Source organism: Grampus griseus (genome assembly GCF_964374135.1).
Source record: "Grampus griseus genome assembly, chromosome: 4".
NCBI classification, from domain to species: domain Eukaryota; kingdom Metazoa; phylum Chordata; class Mammalia; order Artiodactyla; family Delphinidae; genus Grampus; species Grampus griseus.
The window spans coordinates 47,466,605-47,486,812 of NC_138997.1; the positions used below are offsets into that span (position 1 = coordinate 47,466,605).

Consider the following 20,208-nt stretch of genomic DNA (forward strand, 5'->3'; position numbering starts at 1 on the left):
AGTGGGTTCCAGTTCACATCATCCTAACAGACCTTTCTTTGAATTCCAGTTCTACCTTTGCTATCCATTTGGCCTTTGCTGAGACTTTTTAATAACCTCAAGGGTTGATTTCCTCATATATCAAATGTGGATCGTCAGTAACAACAGTAACAAAAAAGTAGAGCATTTAGCACATGACAGGTGCTCAATTAAAGATAGCTGTTACTATCAAACAAGTGTAGAAAGATGCAGGGTGTATATAGTGGTCAATCAAGGTTAGGAATTTAGCGGTTAACACATGTTGATGCATCTTAAGTTTTCATCATTAGCCATGAATTATTCTCATACCAGACTGATACTATGTCAGGACTTTTATTTATGTATTATGCCATCATCACCTCAAACTCAACATGTCAAACTGAACATATTATCTCTTCTCCAAAATAAGCTCCTCTTTACAACTTCCTCATGATAATCAGTGATAACGTCTTCTAGGCTTTAACTACAACTCTCATCACTGACTAAATATCGTCTAAATTCTGATTTATCCAGGCTTTCTCTAATCTACTTCTGCTGTTTTCCAGCTATATTTCCACCACTCTGCAACAAACACTTTTCATTTCAGTCTGACTGTAGCCCTTGCTTTCATATATATATATATATATATATATATATATATATATATATATATATATATATATATATATATATATGCTAAGCTCATTCTCACCTCCATATCTTTATGTTATTTTTCAATCCTCATTAATTCTTCGGGGTCCTTTTTACAGATACGTGTAGAAGAGAACTTACTTCTCCAAACCTACTCCACAAGACAATCATATGTCTTTTATAGACCCCAAATATGCATAAGTAAAGTCATGATAACAATGAACCAACTTTATTTCCTTTATGTGTTGACAAAGGCTCCCTTCTTGACCAAACTTTAGACTTCTCATACTCCTTTTCTCAACTAGGCATCAACTTAGCCTGTTGAGCCCAGTTTTAGCAAAGAAATCTGCTTAGTTTCTGGAGAATCCCCCTGCCCTGCTCTTTGCACCCTTGTCCCTGCCATATCTGATCAAGTTCCCTATCTCCCACCCTTGATATCTGGCCTAACTGTAACAAGAATCCTGGTAAGCTAGTTTACAAGAATCCCTCTAGTCTTGTTATCTAATCAAGTTCCTCTCAGTAATTTTCCATCTACTGATCCCCTCACTCTCTTCATTGCCTATAAATCCATTGCTGTCTCAGCTATATTTAGAGTTTTCAATCTCTTCTATTGTGATAGTCTCGACCCCATTGCAATAGTCCTGAATAAAGTTGTCCTTATATTTTTAACAAATGTTAGATAATTTTTCCTTTATAGTGTTTTAATTGGTCTCTGGAAAGGCTCACTCCTGAATTTTAGCCTCACCAAAGGGGAAAAATATTTCCAAAAAATAACTCCTCCTGCATTTGGGGGTGGGGGAGGAGGAAGCTCAGAATTACAGACTTCACCTTTTCCATGTAAATGTATTTTGGGTCATTATGTTTGTTTTGCGAACGTGGGGCACTTAAATATTAAAAAGAGGGTCTTTCTGAAATGTTTGCTTGGGAGCTTTAAATTTAAACTTTTATCAGGGTTATTAGACACAGACTGATCTGGAATGGGCTATAGAACCTTTTCTTTCATGTTTGAGGAACTTATACATTTCCCCAGCATGCTCTGAAGAAACAGATAACAAATATATGAACAAAGAAACTTACAGATAGCTTAAAGAAAAAGAAGACAGGTATTCCTTTCCAAACTGGTTTTATTATACAGTTGAAATATTAATTATAAACATCTAGTCTATTTTCACACAAATGATCAAGAGTATACACTAATAACGACACGCATTGGGTAAGAATCATTACTGGTACATAAACAGACTGGGATTTGGACCTGAAAGCAATACAATTATATGCCCAGGGTAGTCTCAAAATAGCCTCCAACGGACAGTCACATGTTTTTTCTAATTTAAATTGTGTTAGAAACATGGCATCTACTTTGAGAACCAAATGCTATAAGAGAAGAAGGAAGAACTGTGAGGAACAAAGCGATAGATTTTTAGTCATATCCTAAGGCTTAGCTTGGGCACATTGTGTCATATTTTTCTATTAGATTTCTAGATTTGTGAACAAACATAACTTCTATTCTTTAATGAAGTCCTCATTCATACTATATTGTGTTTTCCTGATATTTGTGGGAAAATACAACCTTAGTTTTGTTTTGTATATTTGTTTGGTTTTGGAGTTTCCATTATTCTTCAAGGAAGGTATTATCCAAATATTTTTCTAGAAGAACAAAGGAATTGCATGTAAACCTAACACATTCTTATTGCATTTTTACTTGGCAAGTAGTAATTCACCATTTGAAATAATCAATACCTTTCCAAGTAGCACTGCATTTTTTGCCTTCCTTGCATGTTTTTCTTTCTTCGAATGGAGCATCATTTCTCATTAGTATGCCTCGTAGGATGCATTTGGGAAGTATATGAGATCAAAATATTATTTTTAATATTTTATCTTTCCTTTAGCAAATAAACTCTTTTTCATCATATGATATAGTACATAAAATATATAAAAATTGGCCATAATTATGGCAAAACCTAAATCACATTTTACAAGGGAGCTTATTTGTCTGACAAAATGTTTGTTGAAAACACACTATTTGTGTCAAAAATATATGCATTTATTATGAGCCCTTTATTAGTTTTAACGTTATGAACAAATATTAATCACAAAATAAACAATTGTTACCAAAGTTTTCATTGCAGTTGTTTTGTTTTCTTTTCCTAAAACTCAATATCCACTCAAAATACTCAGTAATTATTAGCAGGAAATGCATAAGATTGTGTGAATCATCTGATCCACAATGATTCCATCTGTGAAAAAATAAATACAATGTAGAAATAGCTTTGTAGTAAAATATAAAGGTTTTTGCCTTTTGTCAAATAGATACGTAGCATGACTTCAGTTTGCTTTATTCTTTCATGTGATCTAGTAAATGATTTTTTTAGCTGCCAGAAGGGTGTTCTTGAGAAGCATTGCCACTGTCATGGGTCCCACGCCTCCTGGAACTGGAGTGATAAAGCTAGCCTTCTTCTTAACAGCTGATGGAGGAAACAGAAAGGATTCTTTATTTTTTTCTGAGAATTTCATATTTTTAAACATACTGAACTGTTAAACCTGAAGCATTTTAAAAATTTAAGAGTTTATCTGAGCAAAAATGGAGTCTAATCGGGCAGTGCCAAACCTGAAGTATAGCTAGGAAGGCTTCCACCGACAGGAGAGACCTACAGAGAAAAGGTGGAAGCAAAGCAAGGAAATCATTGATTGGTTATAGCTTTAAGCCTAGTTGGCTGTTTGTGATTGGTTGTCCTTGGGTTTTGATTTTGTAACCTTGAGGCAAAATCTACAAGCCAGATTTTGGTTTGCTTACATAGGCAGCCAGGGCATTAGAGCCATCTCAGTCGAATGGCTCCCTTGTTTAATTAACAGAATACAGTGGATTTTTCTGCATTACAGATATAACCCTAACATCCTCAAATCATTTTTAGAATGAAGTAGACTATAACACACACACACACACACACACACTTCTATGTATGATATCTAATGTGTATAGAAAGAACACAAAGATGAAAGAACACAAAGCTGTAGGATGAATCTCTACGCAGCTCAGTTAGTTTTACATAATGAAAATCTATAACCCATGATTTATCCAACTACATGTAATTCCAGTTAACTACTTCTAAAATACATGATATTGGTCACAAAGGGGATACAGGATATAGATAGTTCAACACACATCATCCGTTAAATTAGAATAGTCCTGTTATAAAAGCAGTATCACGTATATGTGGATAATACATTCCACTGCAAGTCTAATAAAAATCATTAAACATATTAAAATTAACTGAGCAAATACACATAGTCCTGTTCTAAGGTATGAATGAAGACTTCTTATTCAGTGAATATACTCAAAGAAAATGGCAGAGAATTTTTATCAAGTTTTATTTAAGAATGTTCTCACACCCACAATATTACAGGTGAATGATTTCATGAATTGACCTACTGGTTTAGTGTTTCACCGTGTGAATAAGAATAATGAACTTTTCCCAGATAACTCTTTTAGTACAAAGTTAGCATAGACAATACTTCTTTAATGCATACTCTGACCTTATCAATCACATGCTATTTAGATGTATTGCCTTTACAAGTTTGCTCGTATATGCTTCTACATAAATGAAATCAGTAGATGTCCCCTAAATCTTCATTAAGCATTACTTTTGTACAATTTATATTGCCTTCTTGAAATATGGTTTGTAAAATTTACATTTACCTTATTTTAAGTGTATTGGTATAATGCAGTATTTTTTAATAATAGGAAAAGCAAAGGAATAATATTCTTTTACTTGAAGAAAACTCCAGATAAGCTTGAAGGCATCACACACACACAAAATCCAGCTAGTGTATATCATGAATCTTCTCATGGCATATAACAAAGAAAAGATAAGAATGCTGTGATCTAGAAGGTAATATGTTAGTTTTCCAAAATGTGCCGCTATACATGAAGCATGTCCTTTTCCCGCCATACTTCTATCCAATGTACTTTATGCTGTAGAAACACTAGGCTAGGTCAACAGCTGTTTCATAAATAGCTACAAATTATCATTCCTTTCTTCCTTTGCTCTCGTTATTCCTTCCACCTGGAATACGCTGCTACCTTATCCAAGTAAGAAATTCCTTATTATTCTTTAAAAGCCAATAAAATGTTACCTGTCCATCATTTTTCTCAAAAATTCACCCCTCCAGCATTGAATTAAAAGTGCCACCATCTATGTTTCCAGTCATTTTATACCAAACTCTGTTATGGAATTTACCACACTGTGCTGTTCCTTTAATTAGACACCGGCACCAAGAAGGCAGAAACTAAGTCTCGTGGTGATTATTGTTGTCATTTTTAATCTGAGAACTTCTCCATACACAGGTGAGGCATTCAGTAAATTATGATAATGTGAACTAAATAGCCCTTGAAATTTAAAATCTAAGATCAATTTGCAGGAATGTGTCAGTGCTTTTGACTAGATACAAACAACATCAAAACAATTTAGTTCAAGTTAATTTACTGAAATTCTCAAACTACATATTTTGCATGATGGTGACAAACTGCATTTTTCATTTTCCAATAAGCTGACTTGATGGCATAAACAATGCCTTCCAGAACCTTTTCTATAGGATTAGAGAAGTAATGCCTTTAAAAATTTCAGCAGATCTCTAGAAGAAATATACTATACTACTATTATTTACACTGATAGTATGTAAAATCATATATTTGTAGAGCACTTTGAAATATTAATAGATAAAAATAGAATACTACTGAATAATATGGCAAATTAAGAAGTACAAACTAAATCTTCAATGAAAAATAAAATGGTTTATTTCACAATCAAAAGTTAGATAAAATTGGGAATCCATTCTGGGTGTACGATAATTTTTTATATAATTTGGTTTTCAACTTTGAAAAATGAAGTGGCTTGGAATTATGTATGTATGGAAAAATAGTTGTAACCATAGCCACTATCAGTTGACTACTTGCCACGAACTTTATACACATCATTTTAATAATCAATATTTAATTATTATTTCATTTTAATAGCTGAAGAAAGTGGGGGGGGAGTTCTAATATAGTAATTTTCCTACAATTTTACTGTGAGTACTCATAGTTCATCATCTTCGAATTATATCCAGCACTTCAAATTTCAGCTGGCTGAGCAGTTTTTTTTTGTTTGTTTTTTTTTTTTTTTTTGCTGTACGCGGGCCTCTCACTGTTGTGGCCTCTCCCGTTGTGGAGCACAGGCTCCGGACGCGCAGGCCCAGCGGCCACGGCCCGCGGGCCCAGCCGCTCCGCGGCTCGCGGGATCCTCCCGGACCGGGGCACGAACCCACGTCCCCTGCATCGGCAAGCGGACTCTCAACAACTGCGCCACCAGGGAAGCCCTGGATGAGCAGTTTGAGTTGCTTTTTTTTTTGGGTGAGATTCAGATCAGATAAACCACTGATCCGGTATTATACCCTCCTCTTTCAAATTATGTTTTTCACAACATGCTTACTATTGCATTCTTTTGCTCAAAAAGTGAGGTTTGAGGTGGAGGAATAGGGAATGAGAATAAGCTGTTGCATGAAATAATACCTACCCGAAATTTGTAGCTCTGTGTCTGTAGTTTTGCATACTTTACTGTGGAAGCTAACACACATTTATCCTGTCCTGTCTATCACTTCATAGAATTAGACTATGTGATAGTCTTTACCTGACCTGGGCGAGGACTTCTCTGGACATTCATAAGCATTTAGTTGCATCAACAGAGCCCTGTAAATTACTCACTAGGCAGAAGTTTATGACATCACTGTGAACACAACTGGTTATATAAATACTTGTTTCAAATATTTTTATCTTTGAAATAAACTGGGCAGATGTGAAGGAGAAGTTTGTACACAGTCATGAGAGGCAGGTTGTGATGAATCTGATTTAAAAAATATAAGATCTCTATTCCTTTTAATTTGATTTTCATTAGGTTCTACATCTGAGAAAGAAATGTTACATTTTTCTGCTGCTGGCTAGTGTTAATGTATTCTTCGTCTATTTACATAAGGACCAAGATATGGAAGTGACTTCTCAAGAGAGATGAGAAATTATCATTGGCCAATACCAATGGGTACAGATGCCAATGCTTAAAAGAAATTCTCTAGTCTAAGGATTTTGCATAACTATTTGAAGGCTGTCCTAAGTGACATGTTTATGAAGTACCAGAAGTGGCTTATGAGCTAAACTCAGTCATGTGAGAGTTAAATTCAATACATGCTCTGAAGAGCATCTTCCCCAGTCATGTCCGAGAGATAGTTAACAAGCATTACATCACCAGAATAACTTCTCATTGGCTGGTCTTTCCCGAGGGCAGACAAGGGTTTGCACCTGTTTGTTGAAGATGATGCTATTAAAGATTAAACCTATTATGTGTGAGGAAAAGGTGTACTACATGCTCCACTGAAAACAATTACAGAAGAATTTTTAGGCAGTAGTTTCATTCAGAAATTTATTTACTGTGAGGGAGTGTGTGTGGGTTTTAAGGAAAATACTAACAATTCTGTATATATGAGAATCAGGTATTAGATCTTGATTGATATCAATGCTTTCAAGAGAGACTCATGAACAGGTATCTCAAAACCAGAGTTAGATGAAATTTCATAAAGTCAACATGATTTTAGAGTTACTGAAACTGACAATGGAGGCAAGTAAAATAATCACCAACTCCTATTGTTACCTGTGTGGAACTTACTCTAGGGAATGAGATTTAGATGGAAATGACTTGATAATGTTTAAAGCAGTTACCTGATAATAAGAATATTTTGACGAAAGGTGACAATTATGATAATTTATCTGAATGACCTCTCTGTAAACTCTTGACCCTGCAAAGTATATTCTATCGATTTACTTAAAAATAATGCTCTACCAGCCAGATTTAGACATTAGAGAGTGTATGTTCAATTGTATAGAAAGGAAAGAAATTACCATTTAAAATCAGTCATTTTGGACACAAGATTTGCCTTTGTACATACTATTTTCTTTGACATATACTCCCTGCACTTCTCCATCTGATGAATACTTATTCTTCCTTTTCAGATCTGGCTAAATGTCACTTTCTTAGTGGTACTTGTTAGCTCCCCAGGCTGCGTAAACTGTTCATTCATTGATCCATGAAACTTAGTAGAGTGATTTTCACTTTGTAGTCATAGAGTATGTTGGAATCTCCTGAGAACTGTAGTCAAATTAGATATGCCCCCTCCCACCACATGATTCCAGTACACACCACTGAGAATCACTGCTGAAATGAGAGATGCTTCTAACTGGTGGGGGTAGGGGGGAGTATTATACATATAAACTGTGTAGAGTAGATTTAAAACAAGGTTAAAATTCACTGCTTCAGTGAAGGCTACTTCACATGGTGGCCTCAGTTTTCCCAGTCAGGTCCCAGGCAAACCCCAGTGTGCAATACTTGAATGCCCCATTGGTCAAAGCAAGTCACATGGTCAAGCTCAAATTTAAAGGCCTGGAATAGGAAGAATGGCAAAGTCACATTGCCAAGAGGATGTGCTTATGAGAACAGAAGATAGCATAGTCATTTTTTATAATCTACTATAATCACTCTCTTGGATTTCAGTCTCTACCTTATTAGCCATATAACCTGCTGCCAGATTTATTCTTTAAAACACAGATTAGATCATTTCAGCTTATAAACATTTGATGAATCTTGACTGTCATGGCAATTAGGACCTTTTATGATATGGCCCTACATCCACGTTTGCATTATTGCCTAACCCTGGCATATTTTCCTAACCTCATTATTCACTGTTCCCACACATGCTAAGAACTGCCCTGGATAAATTTACAGCAAAAGTTTCATGAGAAAGACAGCCATAGTCACTGTCCCTTGGAACTTACAGTCTAGTTGGGGGCTATATATTACAAATATAATTACCTAAGTAGTAACTGAGCTAAGGCTATGAAATATCCTACAAACAAAATGTTTCCTACAGTTGTGAACGTGTTGGGAGGACCTAACTGAGCCTGAGCACATGTGGTATATCTCTGCCAAGTCCAGAAATCAGAGGATGAACCAATCTTTTCCGCGTGAAATGGAGAGGTGAGGAGTAGACAGTGTTCTTGGCCGGGGAACAATGTTTGCAAGGAGGTGGAAATAACCTTTCCCCCAGGCAGAAAATGGCGTGAACTCCTGGAAACACTACAAGAAGGCCAGCAGGGCTGACATGTAGAAGTGAAGAGTGCAGAAGATGATGTGAGTCTAGCTCATGTAGAGCCCAGCAGACAATGCTAAAAATTTGGGGCATTTAACCTAAGAGCAATGGCTAAAGTATTTTTATTTTTATTTATTGAAGTATAGTTGATTTACAATGTTGTATTAATTACTGCTATACAGCAATACAAAAGTGATTCAGTTATACATATATACATACTTTTAAAAAATATATTCTTGGGGCTTCCCTCGTGGCGCAGTGGTTGGGAGTCTGCCTGCCAATGCAGGGGACATGGGTTCGCGCCCTGGTCTGGGAAAGACCCCACATGCCGCGGAGTGACTGGGCCCGTGAGCCACAACTACTGAGCCTGCGCGTCTGGAGCCTGTGCTCCGCAACAAGAGAGGCCGCGGTAGTGAGAGGCCCGCGCACCACGATGAAGAGTGGCCCCCGCTTGCCACAACTAGAGAAAGCCCTCGCACAGAAACGAAGACCCAACACAGCCATAAATAAATAAAATTCTTTTCTATTATGGTTTATCATAGGATATTGAATATAGTTCTCTGTGCTTTACAGTAGGACCTTGTTTATAAAGTATTTTTAAAATTTGGAAAAAAAATATTCTGAGGCAGGATAAGTCAAATGGGGAAACTACCTATTCTGTGTACATTTTTCTAATGAGATCAGTTTATCACCTGGGACAGAGAAGGGAGAACACAGAAGTATCAATAGCAACATAAAGTGAGACGTGCTAAGATGGGAATAAATTCTGGTTCTTGTGGGAGCACCCCAAATCAAATGGGTGTCAGAGAAATATCTGTAAAGTGACAGAAAATCTTCAAGATTTTATGGATGTGTGAGGGGGTAAGAAAGGAGAGAATGCAATGCAAACATCGGGAATAATAAAAGCAAAGGAACTTTGGATTTGACAATGAAGCTGATGCAATGGAGGAGCTCAAAGAAGTTCATTATGACCAAAGCACATGGTGGAAACAGAGAGTAGAAAGAGATGAGGATAGGAAGGTGGTCAGGGGCTGCATGACCCCGAAGTGAGGGGTCAGGAAACTTAGATTGGGTGATGGCAGCTGTAGTTACTGTGTTCAGGGTGAAAGAGCTTTTAAAAAAATATCTTTTGTGAATGAACCTAGGCATTTATATATTTAAGAATAACCAGTTTTGCAAGATAAGAAATTGGAGAGAAAAATGTATGCTACTAAATAATTTTCAGAAGGAAAAATTTATGTTATATTTTCATAAAGTTTCAGGTTCTTGAATGCTATTAAATTATCATTAAAGAAATCCTTTTTCAGCCTGGAATATCTATCTAATCTGCTGTGCTCCCTTTTCTCCACTATAGAGACATCTACTTTTTATCATGTTATTGGCTTCAGACTCCTAAAGGGAAGAATTAACACAGGTTTCGCTTGACATAATCTCCAACATTTCTTACTTGAAGTCAACCATCTTTCAATGTCATGATAAGAAGAATAGGTATGGAGCAGAAGATATTCAAATTTAAAATTTGAGGTGATGAGAGGGATGATGAAAGAAACTGTGTTCAGTGTATGTGTGTACCTCAAAAAAATCCAGGGGTCACACAAGGTATGGAAATATTACTAATGAAGGATACTTATAACAACATAAGACATTAAAATGCCTTTTAACAATTAAGGTAGGAATAAAGGAAGAAGTATGTGATCATTAACCTTTTGGCACCAGCAACCCATGCTTCACTACAGGATGTCTCTGGCTTGTGTGTTCTGTGTCATTATTTCCTCTGGAAAATTTACGTTCCCAGGTTCCCAGGGCCTGAGCTTAATAACTCTCATCTAAAATACTTTGTTAGGAAGACTCACTAATTCTTAGGCAGATAGTGAATTTCTGCTATCGTACATGATATACTACTCCAAAGTTCCCAAATAATGGAATCTCCATATGTACCTAAACAGAATTTAATTTTGCTAATACAGTTTGGAAATTGTATATTCTGGCAAAGTTAAAGAATATATTTGTGCTTTATAAATCTGTTTTTGGGTGGAAGAGGAGGAATTGCTATCTCAAGTTCCTGTAGTATTGTTTTATTTCCCTTTATATTTTGTCCATTTCTCTGTCTGTTTCAAGGAAGTACTCTATAGCCCATGTCAGATTTCCAACAATGCTACAACTAATTTTTAAAACCAACCCTCTTCTCCAAAAGGAAAAAGGGATGATTCCTTATCTGTGGCAACTGAGCAGCAGAGGAAAAACTCCTCATTCCTTTCATGTGAATTTCAGCCTCCTCCTATACATGTGCAATTGCCTAAATTAAATGCTTGGAGATTCCCCCTTGCGTCTAAATGCAATCCATTTAGGCATGACGTCTCAAACATATCCACTGTAATGAAGGGGAGACACGCTTCAGGAAAATGAAGTGCATGAATAACAACCAGAAAAACCTGACTGGCATAAGACTGGAGAAATAGTATGACTCAGGAGATAGTATGGAAAACACTCTACTTTCTCATATGGTTGATAAAAAAATGGCACTTGAGAGCATGATGAGCCAGACAGAGTAAAGGGCTCCTTGAGAAGTGAATGGCTCGCCACTGACTTCTTGCAAGGCAGCGAGGAATCAGGTGCCCCACAGACAATTTACTATGCTTTCTCTTGCAATTACCTAGCTGCCTGATTCCTGGGGTTTCTACGAGGTTTTTTTTTTTTTTTTTTTTTTTACATATATTAAGATATTCATTATCATGGCACCCAGTGGGGGTGTTAATGGGACAGACAGGGTTAACGCCCTACTGGGGACAAGAATATGAGACTCTGGTCACATTTCTATAAGTTGTACTTACAAAGACTTCCTTCACCTGTTTACTGTATTACCTGAATGGGTAAGGTGGCTAAGCCTTTTCTTTCTTTTTTGTTTTTGCTTTAGTTACTTTTCTCCTTATGTTAAATCAAATCTACGTATATCCAGCTACTGTATCATAGATAGGAATATCCAAAACTGCCACTCATACAACTCGGAAGGCTTTCCATGGAGCCAAATAGCAAATCAATCACCCGATATGAAAATTTGAAATTGTTTTCTACAAACTCTGTCTATGACCCACCAGAGGAACCTCCTTTCTGACCATGAATGGTATCAGCCACCACTGCCAGTTTCTATTTTGGTGGGCAGGAGTAGGGAATCACTGCTAGGATATTTCTAGTACTCTATCAACATAACTAAAAATATCTTCCTTTCATGACTTCCTTTACAAAAGATTATCATTTACTCCTGTCATTCTCCCCAATCCTTTTACTTTCCTACCCAATCCTTTTCCTCAAGCTTCTGAACATCTGTACAATAGAGTGGCAAATCTGTAAACTAGATAGGCTGTTTGGAGTCTTCTCAAAATCTCTTGGCAGGGTCTTGATCCCAGTAGTCTGTCATGATCAACCCAAGACACTAGGAGATAAAATTTCCCTTCCATAGATACTTTTATTTTTAAAAGGTCCTGAGAAACAACTACAAAAAAAAAAAAAAAAAAGAAGAAAGAAATCTCATCCTTCAGTATAAAAGAAGAAGAAAGACTTGCAGAGGCATCAGGCACTTCTCCTGTTCTGGTAGACGGCCTTTTTGTGCTTCAACTTTCACTCTTCTCTAAAAAGATAGATCATTCAATGTCAAATACGTTCTACTAAAAAGTACGTCTCTAAAGGTTGACCTGATTTCAAAGACATAGACTTCACAGTAAGCATCTTGCCCATGTTGTAACAAGGTGGCAACTGGCTCACTGGTAGGGGTTTCATAGTGACCATCAGTGGCTCTACCTGCTTTCTGAAATGACATATGTAGCACTATCACCACAGTATTAGTAATAGTCTCTCTAACAGAGGCTTTTGCCAATTTCCATCAGCTTTTTAAAAAATGACTGGAAGAGATCACCTCTGGGCTACAGTGTTAGATCTTCTTTTATACTAAAGCTGAACTTTTGAGCTACCTTGTAATCATTTACCACAAAAAGCTGATATTTTGAGTGGGACTGATCAACCATATTGTTATTGACTGAATATTTGTGTTCCTCAAAATTCATATGTTGAAATCCTACCCTCCAGTGTGATGGTATTAGGAGGCGGGGCCTTTGGGAGATGATTAGGGGTCATGAGGGTTCCAACCTCATGAATGGAATTAATACTCTTTAAAAAAAAAGACCCCAGAGAACTCTAGCTTTTTGTGCCATGTGAAGATACAATGAGAAATTAGCTGTCTGTAATTCAGAAGGGTTCTCACCAGAACCTGACTGTGATGACACTCTGATCTTGGACTTCCAGTGTCCAGAAGTGTAAGAAATAAATGCTTGTTGGTTATGCCACCCAGTCTATGGTCATTTGTTATAGCAGCCCAAACTGACTAAGACACATATCATCAAATTAAAATGATTAACACAGAAGCTGAGTTGGTAGAGAGCCAGTCTAATTCTGGTTCTTTACAATGTCATCACAGATTAATAGTTCTCTAAAAGTGATGTCATTCCAAAACAGTCTTACTTCCTTAGAAACTGGTAACATGCTCTTACTTTCCCATCTTGTAGAACAGTGGTCCCCAATCTTTTTGGCACCAGGGACCAGTTTTGTGGAAGACAATTTTTCCACAGGGTGGGGGATGTGTGTGGGGGTGGGGAATGGTTCAGGTGGTAATGGGGGTGATGGTTCAGGTGGTAATGTGAGCAATGGGGAGCCATGGGGAGCGGCAGATGAAGCTTCGCTCCCCCGCCCGCCGCTCACCTCCTGCTGTGAGGCCCGGTTCCTAACAGGCCGGAGGACTGCTACCAGTCCACAGCCCAGGGGTTGGGACCCCTGTTGTAGAACACACATTTGGAATAAGTAGTACCAAAACCATTTCCAAAAGAAGCTTACCTTGACATATAATCTAGAGAATATAAGTTCTATGAGAGCAGGGACTTTGTCTCTCTGTGCATGGCTATATCCCTAGTACCTGGAAGGTGTGTTGAGTGAGAAATATGTGCTGAGCAAATCAATGTATGACTCAATGGATGTATCACTACTGAATCTGGGTTGCTGTAGATTAATAATGTGTTGGATGCCACCTTGAGTGGGAGATTTTGTTCCCATTAGGGCAACTATAAGGAATTGCTTCTGTAATGTAAGAGTGACACAAGAGATTTATAAGTATCGAGGATGATCATACAAATGACCAATGATATGACTAAGAAGGCTGAGACCTGGTATGGGATGGAGAGACAAAAGAAATGTAGGACAAGAAGCTTACGTTACAGAGGCATACAATTTAGTAGGGAACAACTAAATAAAAGTGCAAGGTAGTATAGGATTAAAAGCAAAAAGAATAGAGGCAGACTGAGATCTACTACAGGAGTTTGGAGAAGATGGGGATAAGCATGAGTGCTTTAAAGTTATTCATACGACTGCTGGGTGAAAACATACCTGATCAGAAGAGAGCGGAGGCCAGAAAAGTAATGAGGAGCTGGGTGGTAATTGAAATGTGAAGTTACATTTTTCTGGATTAGTACTCTAGTGAAGGGGTCCCCAAACCTGGGCCGCAGACCGGCCCATGGCCTGTTAGGAACCAGGCCGCACAGCAGGAGATGAGCGGTGGGCGAGTGAGTGAAGCTTCATCTGCCGCTCCCCATCGCTCGAGTTACCGCCTGAACCATCTTCCTCCCTTGTCCATGGAAAAACTGTCTTCCACAAAACTGGAACTGGTCCCTGGTGCCAAAAAAGTTGGGGACTGCTGCTCTAGTGGGAATGGAGAGAAAGGCTGAACAATGTGCATGTACACAAACACAAACATACACTGTTTTCTGCCAGGTATTATGCTCAGCAAGTCACATACATTAGCTCAGGTGAGGTGATTATTTCATTTGATCTTCATAACAACTCTATAAGATAGGTATTATTTATCTCAGTTTTTCAGATGATAAAATCAAGTCTCAGAGAGGTGAAGTGATTTGCCAAGATCATAATTGTTTTAAGCAACAGAGCTAGAATTCAAACCTAAATCACCCTAACTCCAAATCATAATCTTTTATGAAAGGTTGTATATAATATAAAAACAGCATGGAGTAAAAGGTAACTCTCAGATTTTGAATGTACAGTACTATGCATAAATAAGACATCTGCAAGCAAGTGTAGTAAAAGAAGCGAAAATACAGACGAAAAGCTGCTTTAAAAGCACTCTGGGAGGGCTTCCCTGGTGGCGCAGTGGTTGAGAGTCCGCCTGCCGATGCAGGGGACACGGGTTCGTGCCCTGGTCCGGGAAGATCCCACATGCCACAGAGCGGCTGGGCCCGTGAGCCGTGGCCGCGGAGCCTGCGCGTCTGGAGCCTGTGCTCCACAACAGGAGAGGCCACAACAGTGAGAGGCCCGCGTACCCCCCCCCCAAAAAAAAAGCACTCTGGGAGTTTTATACTAGTTTCCTTTATAGTAGTTTCTCAGAAGAATAGTACCTTCTATGTAATTCTAGATCCTCTTCTGTCCTCATATTTTGACTGTTGGGTTGGAATTTTGAGGAATAATTCTGACCAGATGGAGTCCCAAATTATAAGGTTCTTTTTGCTCTAGGAGAGATCTGTCCAGTGGAGATTCTTTTGAAGAAATCATGGTAAAGCTACAGCTATTCGGGGCCAAATCACAATTATTTAGAATATCATCCCCTTACTTTCAGTCTGTATGTGTCTCTAGGTCTGAATAGACATTTCTCCAAAGAAGATATACTGACTGCCAAAAAACACATGAAAGAATGCTCAACATCATTAATCATTAGAGAAATGCAAATCAAAACTACAATGAGATATCATCTCACACCAGTAAGAATGGCCATCATCAAAAAATCTGGAAAGAATAAATGCTGGAGAGGGTGTGGAGAAAAGGGAACACTCTTGCACTGCTGGTGGGAATGTGAATTGGTACAGCCACTATGGAGAACAGTATGGAGCTTCCTTAAGAAACTACAAATAGAACTACCATATGACCCAGCAATCCCACTACTGGGCATATACCCTGAGAAAACCGTAATTCAAAAAGAGTCATGTACCAAAATGTTCATTGCAGCTCTATTTACGATAGCCCGGAGATGGAGACAACCTAAGTGCCCATCATCGGATGAATGGATAAAGAAGATGTGGTACATGTATACAATGGAATATTACTCAGCCATAAAAGGAAACGAAATTGAGCTATTTGTAATGAGGTGGATAGACCCAGAGTCTGTCATACAGAGTGAAGTAAGTCAGAAAGAGAAAGACAGATACCGTATGCTAACACATATATATGGAATTTAAGAAAAAAAAATGTCATGAAGAACCTAGGGGTAAGACAGGAATAAAGACACAGACCTACTGGAGAATGGACTTGAGGATATGGGGAGGGGGAAGGGTGAGCTGTGACAAAGCGAGAGATAGGCATGGACATATATACACTACCAAAAGTAAGGTAGATAGCTAGTGGGAAGCAGCCGCATAGCACAGGGATATCAGCTCGGTGCTTTGTGACTGCCTGGAGGGGTGGGATAGGGAGGGTGGGAGGGAGGGAGACGCAAGAGGGAAGAGATATGGGAACATATGTATATGTATAACTGATTCACTTTGTTATAAAGCAGAAACTAACACACCATTGTAAAGCAATTATACCCCAATAAAGATGTTAAAAAAAAAAAAGAATATCATACTTTCCTCATTCAACAATGTTGGACCTATTATTGAGTACATAAGGCCTTTTGTAATTTTTCCTCCTTGCCTTTGATCTGCTGTTCCCTCCACATGGAAAGAGCCCCTTTTTCTTCTCCCACTTTCTGCCCTATATACACATAAATAGATGAAATTCATTGATCCTTTCAGACTCATCTCAAAAGGATTCTAGAACAGGTACCTTCACTCTTACCTATTTGAAAACTCTTAGAGTCATAAATAATTCTCCTCTTCCTTTTATATCTAATCATTTAGCCAACCATTCTAACTCTCCTTTTAAATTTTATCCACCATCTAACTACCTCTTAATACTTTCACCCATTACCACCATGGGCCACACCCCATCTTGGATAATTTCTTACCTGGATAATTACAATGGGCTCTTAACAGGCACCCAATTTATATCCTCACTTCTCTAAGGTCTATTTGCCATTCAGAAAACCAGGGTTATCCTGTTAAAATGCAAAAATACCATGTCTTTGGCCCAAATCCTCCAATGGCTTTCCATTGCACTTAAAGTAAAATTCAAATTCCTTTCCATGGTCTGTAAGGCTGGTCATGATGTGGCACCCCTACTGCTACCTCGTTGAGTTTATATCTGAGCATTCTTCCCCCTATTTATTCTGTCCCAGTTACAGTGGCCTTCTTCAGCTTATTAAAACCAGCAGCCACACTGCACCTCAAGGTTTTTACACGTGCTGTTCCATGCGTCTGGATTGTTTCTCCCCCATATATCCACATGGCTCTCTCCCTCACTTTGTCCAGGTCAGCAGTTAGCTTTCTCTGACCACCCTTTCTAAACAACCTCACTCCATAAATCCATAGCCCCCCTTTTCTTGTTTTATTTTTGTAACATTAAATGCTGCCTAATATAGTATATGTATAATTTGTTTATTATCTGTCTTCTCCAACCAGAATGTAAGCTACTTTTGGGGAAGGACTTGGCCTATTTCTGTCACTGTTGCATCCCAAGTGCCTATGACAATGCCTGACACACAGCATCTCCCACCCCCTCCTGTATCCCATCCCACAGTTCCTCTCTGGCCTCCAGGAATTCCTGAGAGGACCCTGAGCAGCCCCTCCTCTTCCCACTGTCCTCCTCAGCATTTTTTAGAAAGGGTCATTGTGAGGGGCCAGAGAACCCCTAGGCCTCTACTGTGCAGGGAATTGTGGGCCAGAGAGAAATCACTGCCAGGGGTGGGCTCAGCTGTTGTCTCCCCTCCAAGGCTGGACGTGTCTCGTTCCTGGGGCAGTTTAAGAAACGAGTGGGTTATAGGCCTGGAGTAGATGGACAGACCAGCTCAAGGTTTGGCCTTCTCTTTCTTCTTACTTTCCCAGGGTGGCTGGGCTAGATACCCCCTCTTCCCTCCCTCTCTAGGACCAACCACTCTTCATCCACAAATCCGCCCCCGAGTTCAAGCACAGACTCCATCATGAAAACTATTTTCCTTGGTAGCTTAGTGAGCTGGTGCTGGTCCTGCCTCCCTGTGAAGCTAACCCAGCCGCAGGAGGGCACTTGGCCCCACTGCCTTCCCAGACTGTTCACAGGAGGGTGCCCAGCAGGGTAGCACAAAGGACCCCAAAGGAGGATCCGAAGGGCGAGCAGGGCACTGAGGAGCAGAAGCCCAGGTATGAGAGTCCCTGTCCCCATCCCTGCCTGCACTGTGCCTCAGGACGAACCTAAGATCCTGCATGCCGTGTTCTTTTAAACAAAAATGTATTGAGATATGGTTGACATTGTGTAAGTTTAATGTGTACAAACCTGTTAATTTGATACATTTATATATTGCAATATGATTACCACTGTAAGTTTAGTTAACACCTTTATCACGTCACAGAATTATAACTTCTTTTTTTGTGGCGAGAACAACTGGTCTTTTAGCAAGTTTGAAGTTTATAATGTAGTATTGTTGACTATATCATTATGCTGTGCATTAGATCTTCAGAACTTATTTATCTTCTAGTTGCAAGTTTGTATCCTTTAACATCTCCCCAATTCTCCCACCCAGCCCCTAGTAACCACCATCCAACTCTGTGTCTATGAGTTCAGCTTTTTTAGATTCCACATATAAGTGAGAGCATAGAGTATTTTTCTTTTTCTGTCTGGCTTATCTCACTAGCATAACGCCTTTAAGATCTATCCATGTTGTTGCAAATGGCCGGATTTCCTTCTTATGGTTATATAATATTCCATTGTATATATATCACATCTTCTTTATCCATTAATCTATTAAGGGACACAGGTTATTTCCATATCTTTTGTGAATAAAACTGCAATAAACATGACATATCTTTTTGATATCCTATTTTCATTTCCTTTGGATATATACCAGAAGTGGGATTGCTCATAAAATAAACATACAGAAATCAGTTATGTTTCTATACAATAACAATGAAATATCTTAAAATGAAATAATGAAACTATTCTGCTCACAATAGCTTCATAAAGCAATAAAATACTTAGGAATAAACTTAACCAAGGAAATGAAAGATCTGTACAATGAAAACTGCAAGACTTTGAGGAAAGAAATTGAAGAAGACACAAATAAACAGAAAGATATTCCATGTTCATGGACTGGAGGAATTAATATTTTTTAAATGTCCATACTACCCAAAGCCATTTATATATTTGGTTAAATCTCTACCAAAATTTCAATGGCATTTTTCACAGAAGTAGAAAAAAAAATCCTAAAATTTGTATGAAAACACAGAAGACCCTGAATAGCTAAAGCAGTGCTGAGAACAAAGATGGGGGCATCACACACCCTGACTTCACACTATATTACAAAGCTACAGTAATGAAAGCAGTACTGTACCAGCATAAAAATAGACACACAGACCAATGGAAGAGAATTGAGAACTCAGAAATAAACCCCACATACAGGGTCAACTAATATTTGACAAGGGAGACAAGAATACTCAATGGGAAAAGGATAGTCTCTTCAACAAACAATGCTAGGAAAACGGGATAACCACATGAAGAAAAATGAAATTGGGGCCCTTTCTCACAGCACTCACAAAAATTAACTTGAAATGGATTAAAGTCTATTTAAGACCTGATACCATAAAACTCCCAGAAGAAAACATAGGGAAGAAGCTCCTTAACATTGGTCTTAGCAAGAATTTTTTGGATATGACACCAAAGCACAAGGAACAAAAGTAAAAATCAACAAGTGGGACAACATTAAACTAAAAACCTCCAGTACAGAAAAAGTAACAAAATGAAAAGGCAGGGCTTCCCTGGTGGCGCAGTGGTTGAGAATCTGCCTGCTAATGCAGGGGACACGGATTCGAGCCCTGGTCTGGGAGGATCCCACATGCCGCGGAGCAACTGGGCCTGTAAGCCACAACTACTGAGCCTGCACGTCTGGAGCCTGTGCTCCACAACAAGAGAGGCCGTGACAGTGAGAGGCCTGTGCACCGCGATGAAGAATGGCCCCTGCTTGCCACAACTAGAGAAAGCCCTCGCATAGAAACAAAGACCCAACACAGCAAAAATAAATAAAATAAAATTAATAAACTCCTAACCCACATCTTCTTTAAAAAAAAAAATGAAAAGGCAACTTACAGAATAGGTGAAAATATTTGCAAACCACATATTGGATACGGGATTAATAACCAAAATATATAAAGAACTCATACACCTCAGTAGCAAAAAAAAACCCCAAACAACCCAATTAGAACAATGGGCCAAGGAACCGAA

General features: G+C 38.5%; 1 protein-coding gene across 3 annotated transcripts in view; it reads right to left on the reverse strand.

The window, feature by feature from the left end:
• Positions 1-1,818: 1,818 nt before the first annotated feature.
• MTHFD2L (methylenetetrahydrofolate dehydrogenase (NADP+ dependent) 2 like) overlaps positions 1,819-20,208 on the reverse strand; it is a 139,960-nt gene continuing 121,570 nt past the window's right edge. For all 3 annotated transcript variants that reach the window (XM_082653254.1, XM_082653251.1, XM_082653252.1), the window contains one exon: positions 1,819-3,113. In XM_082653254.1, coding sequence (XP_082509380.1) covers positions 3,001-3,113 — 113 coding nt within the window. In that variant the 3' untranslated portion in view covers positions 1,819-3,000. The remainder of the gene's footprint in view (positions 3,114-20,208) is intronic.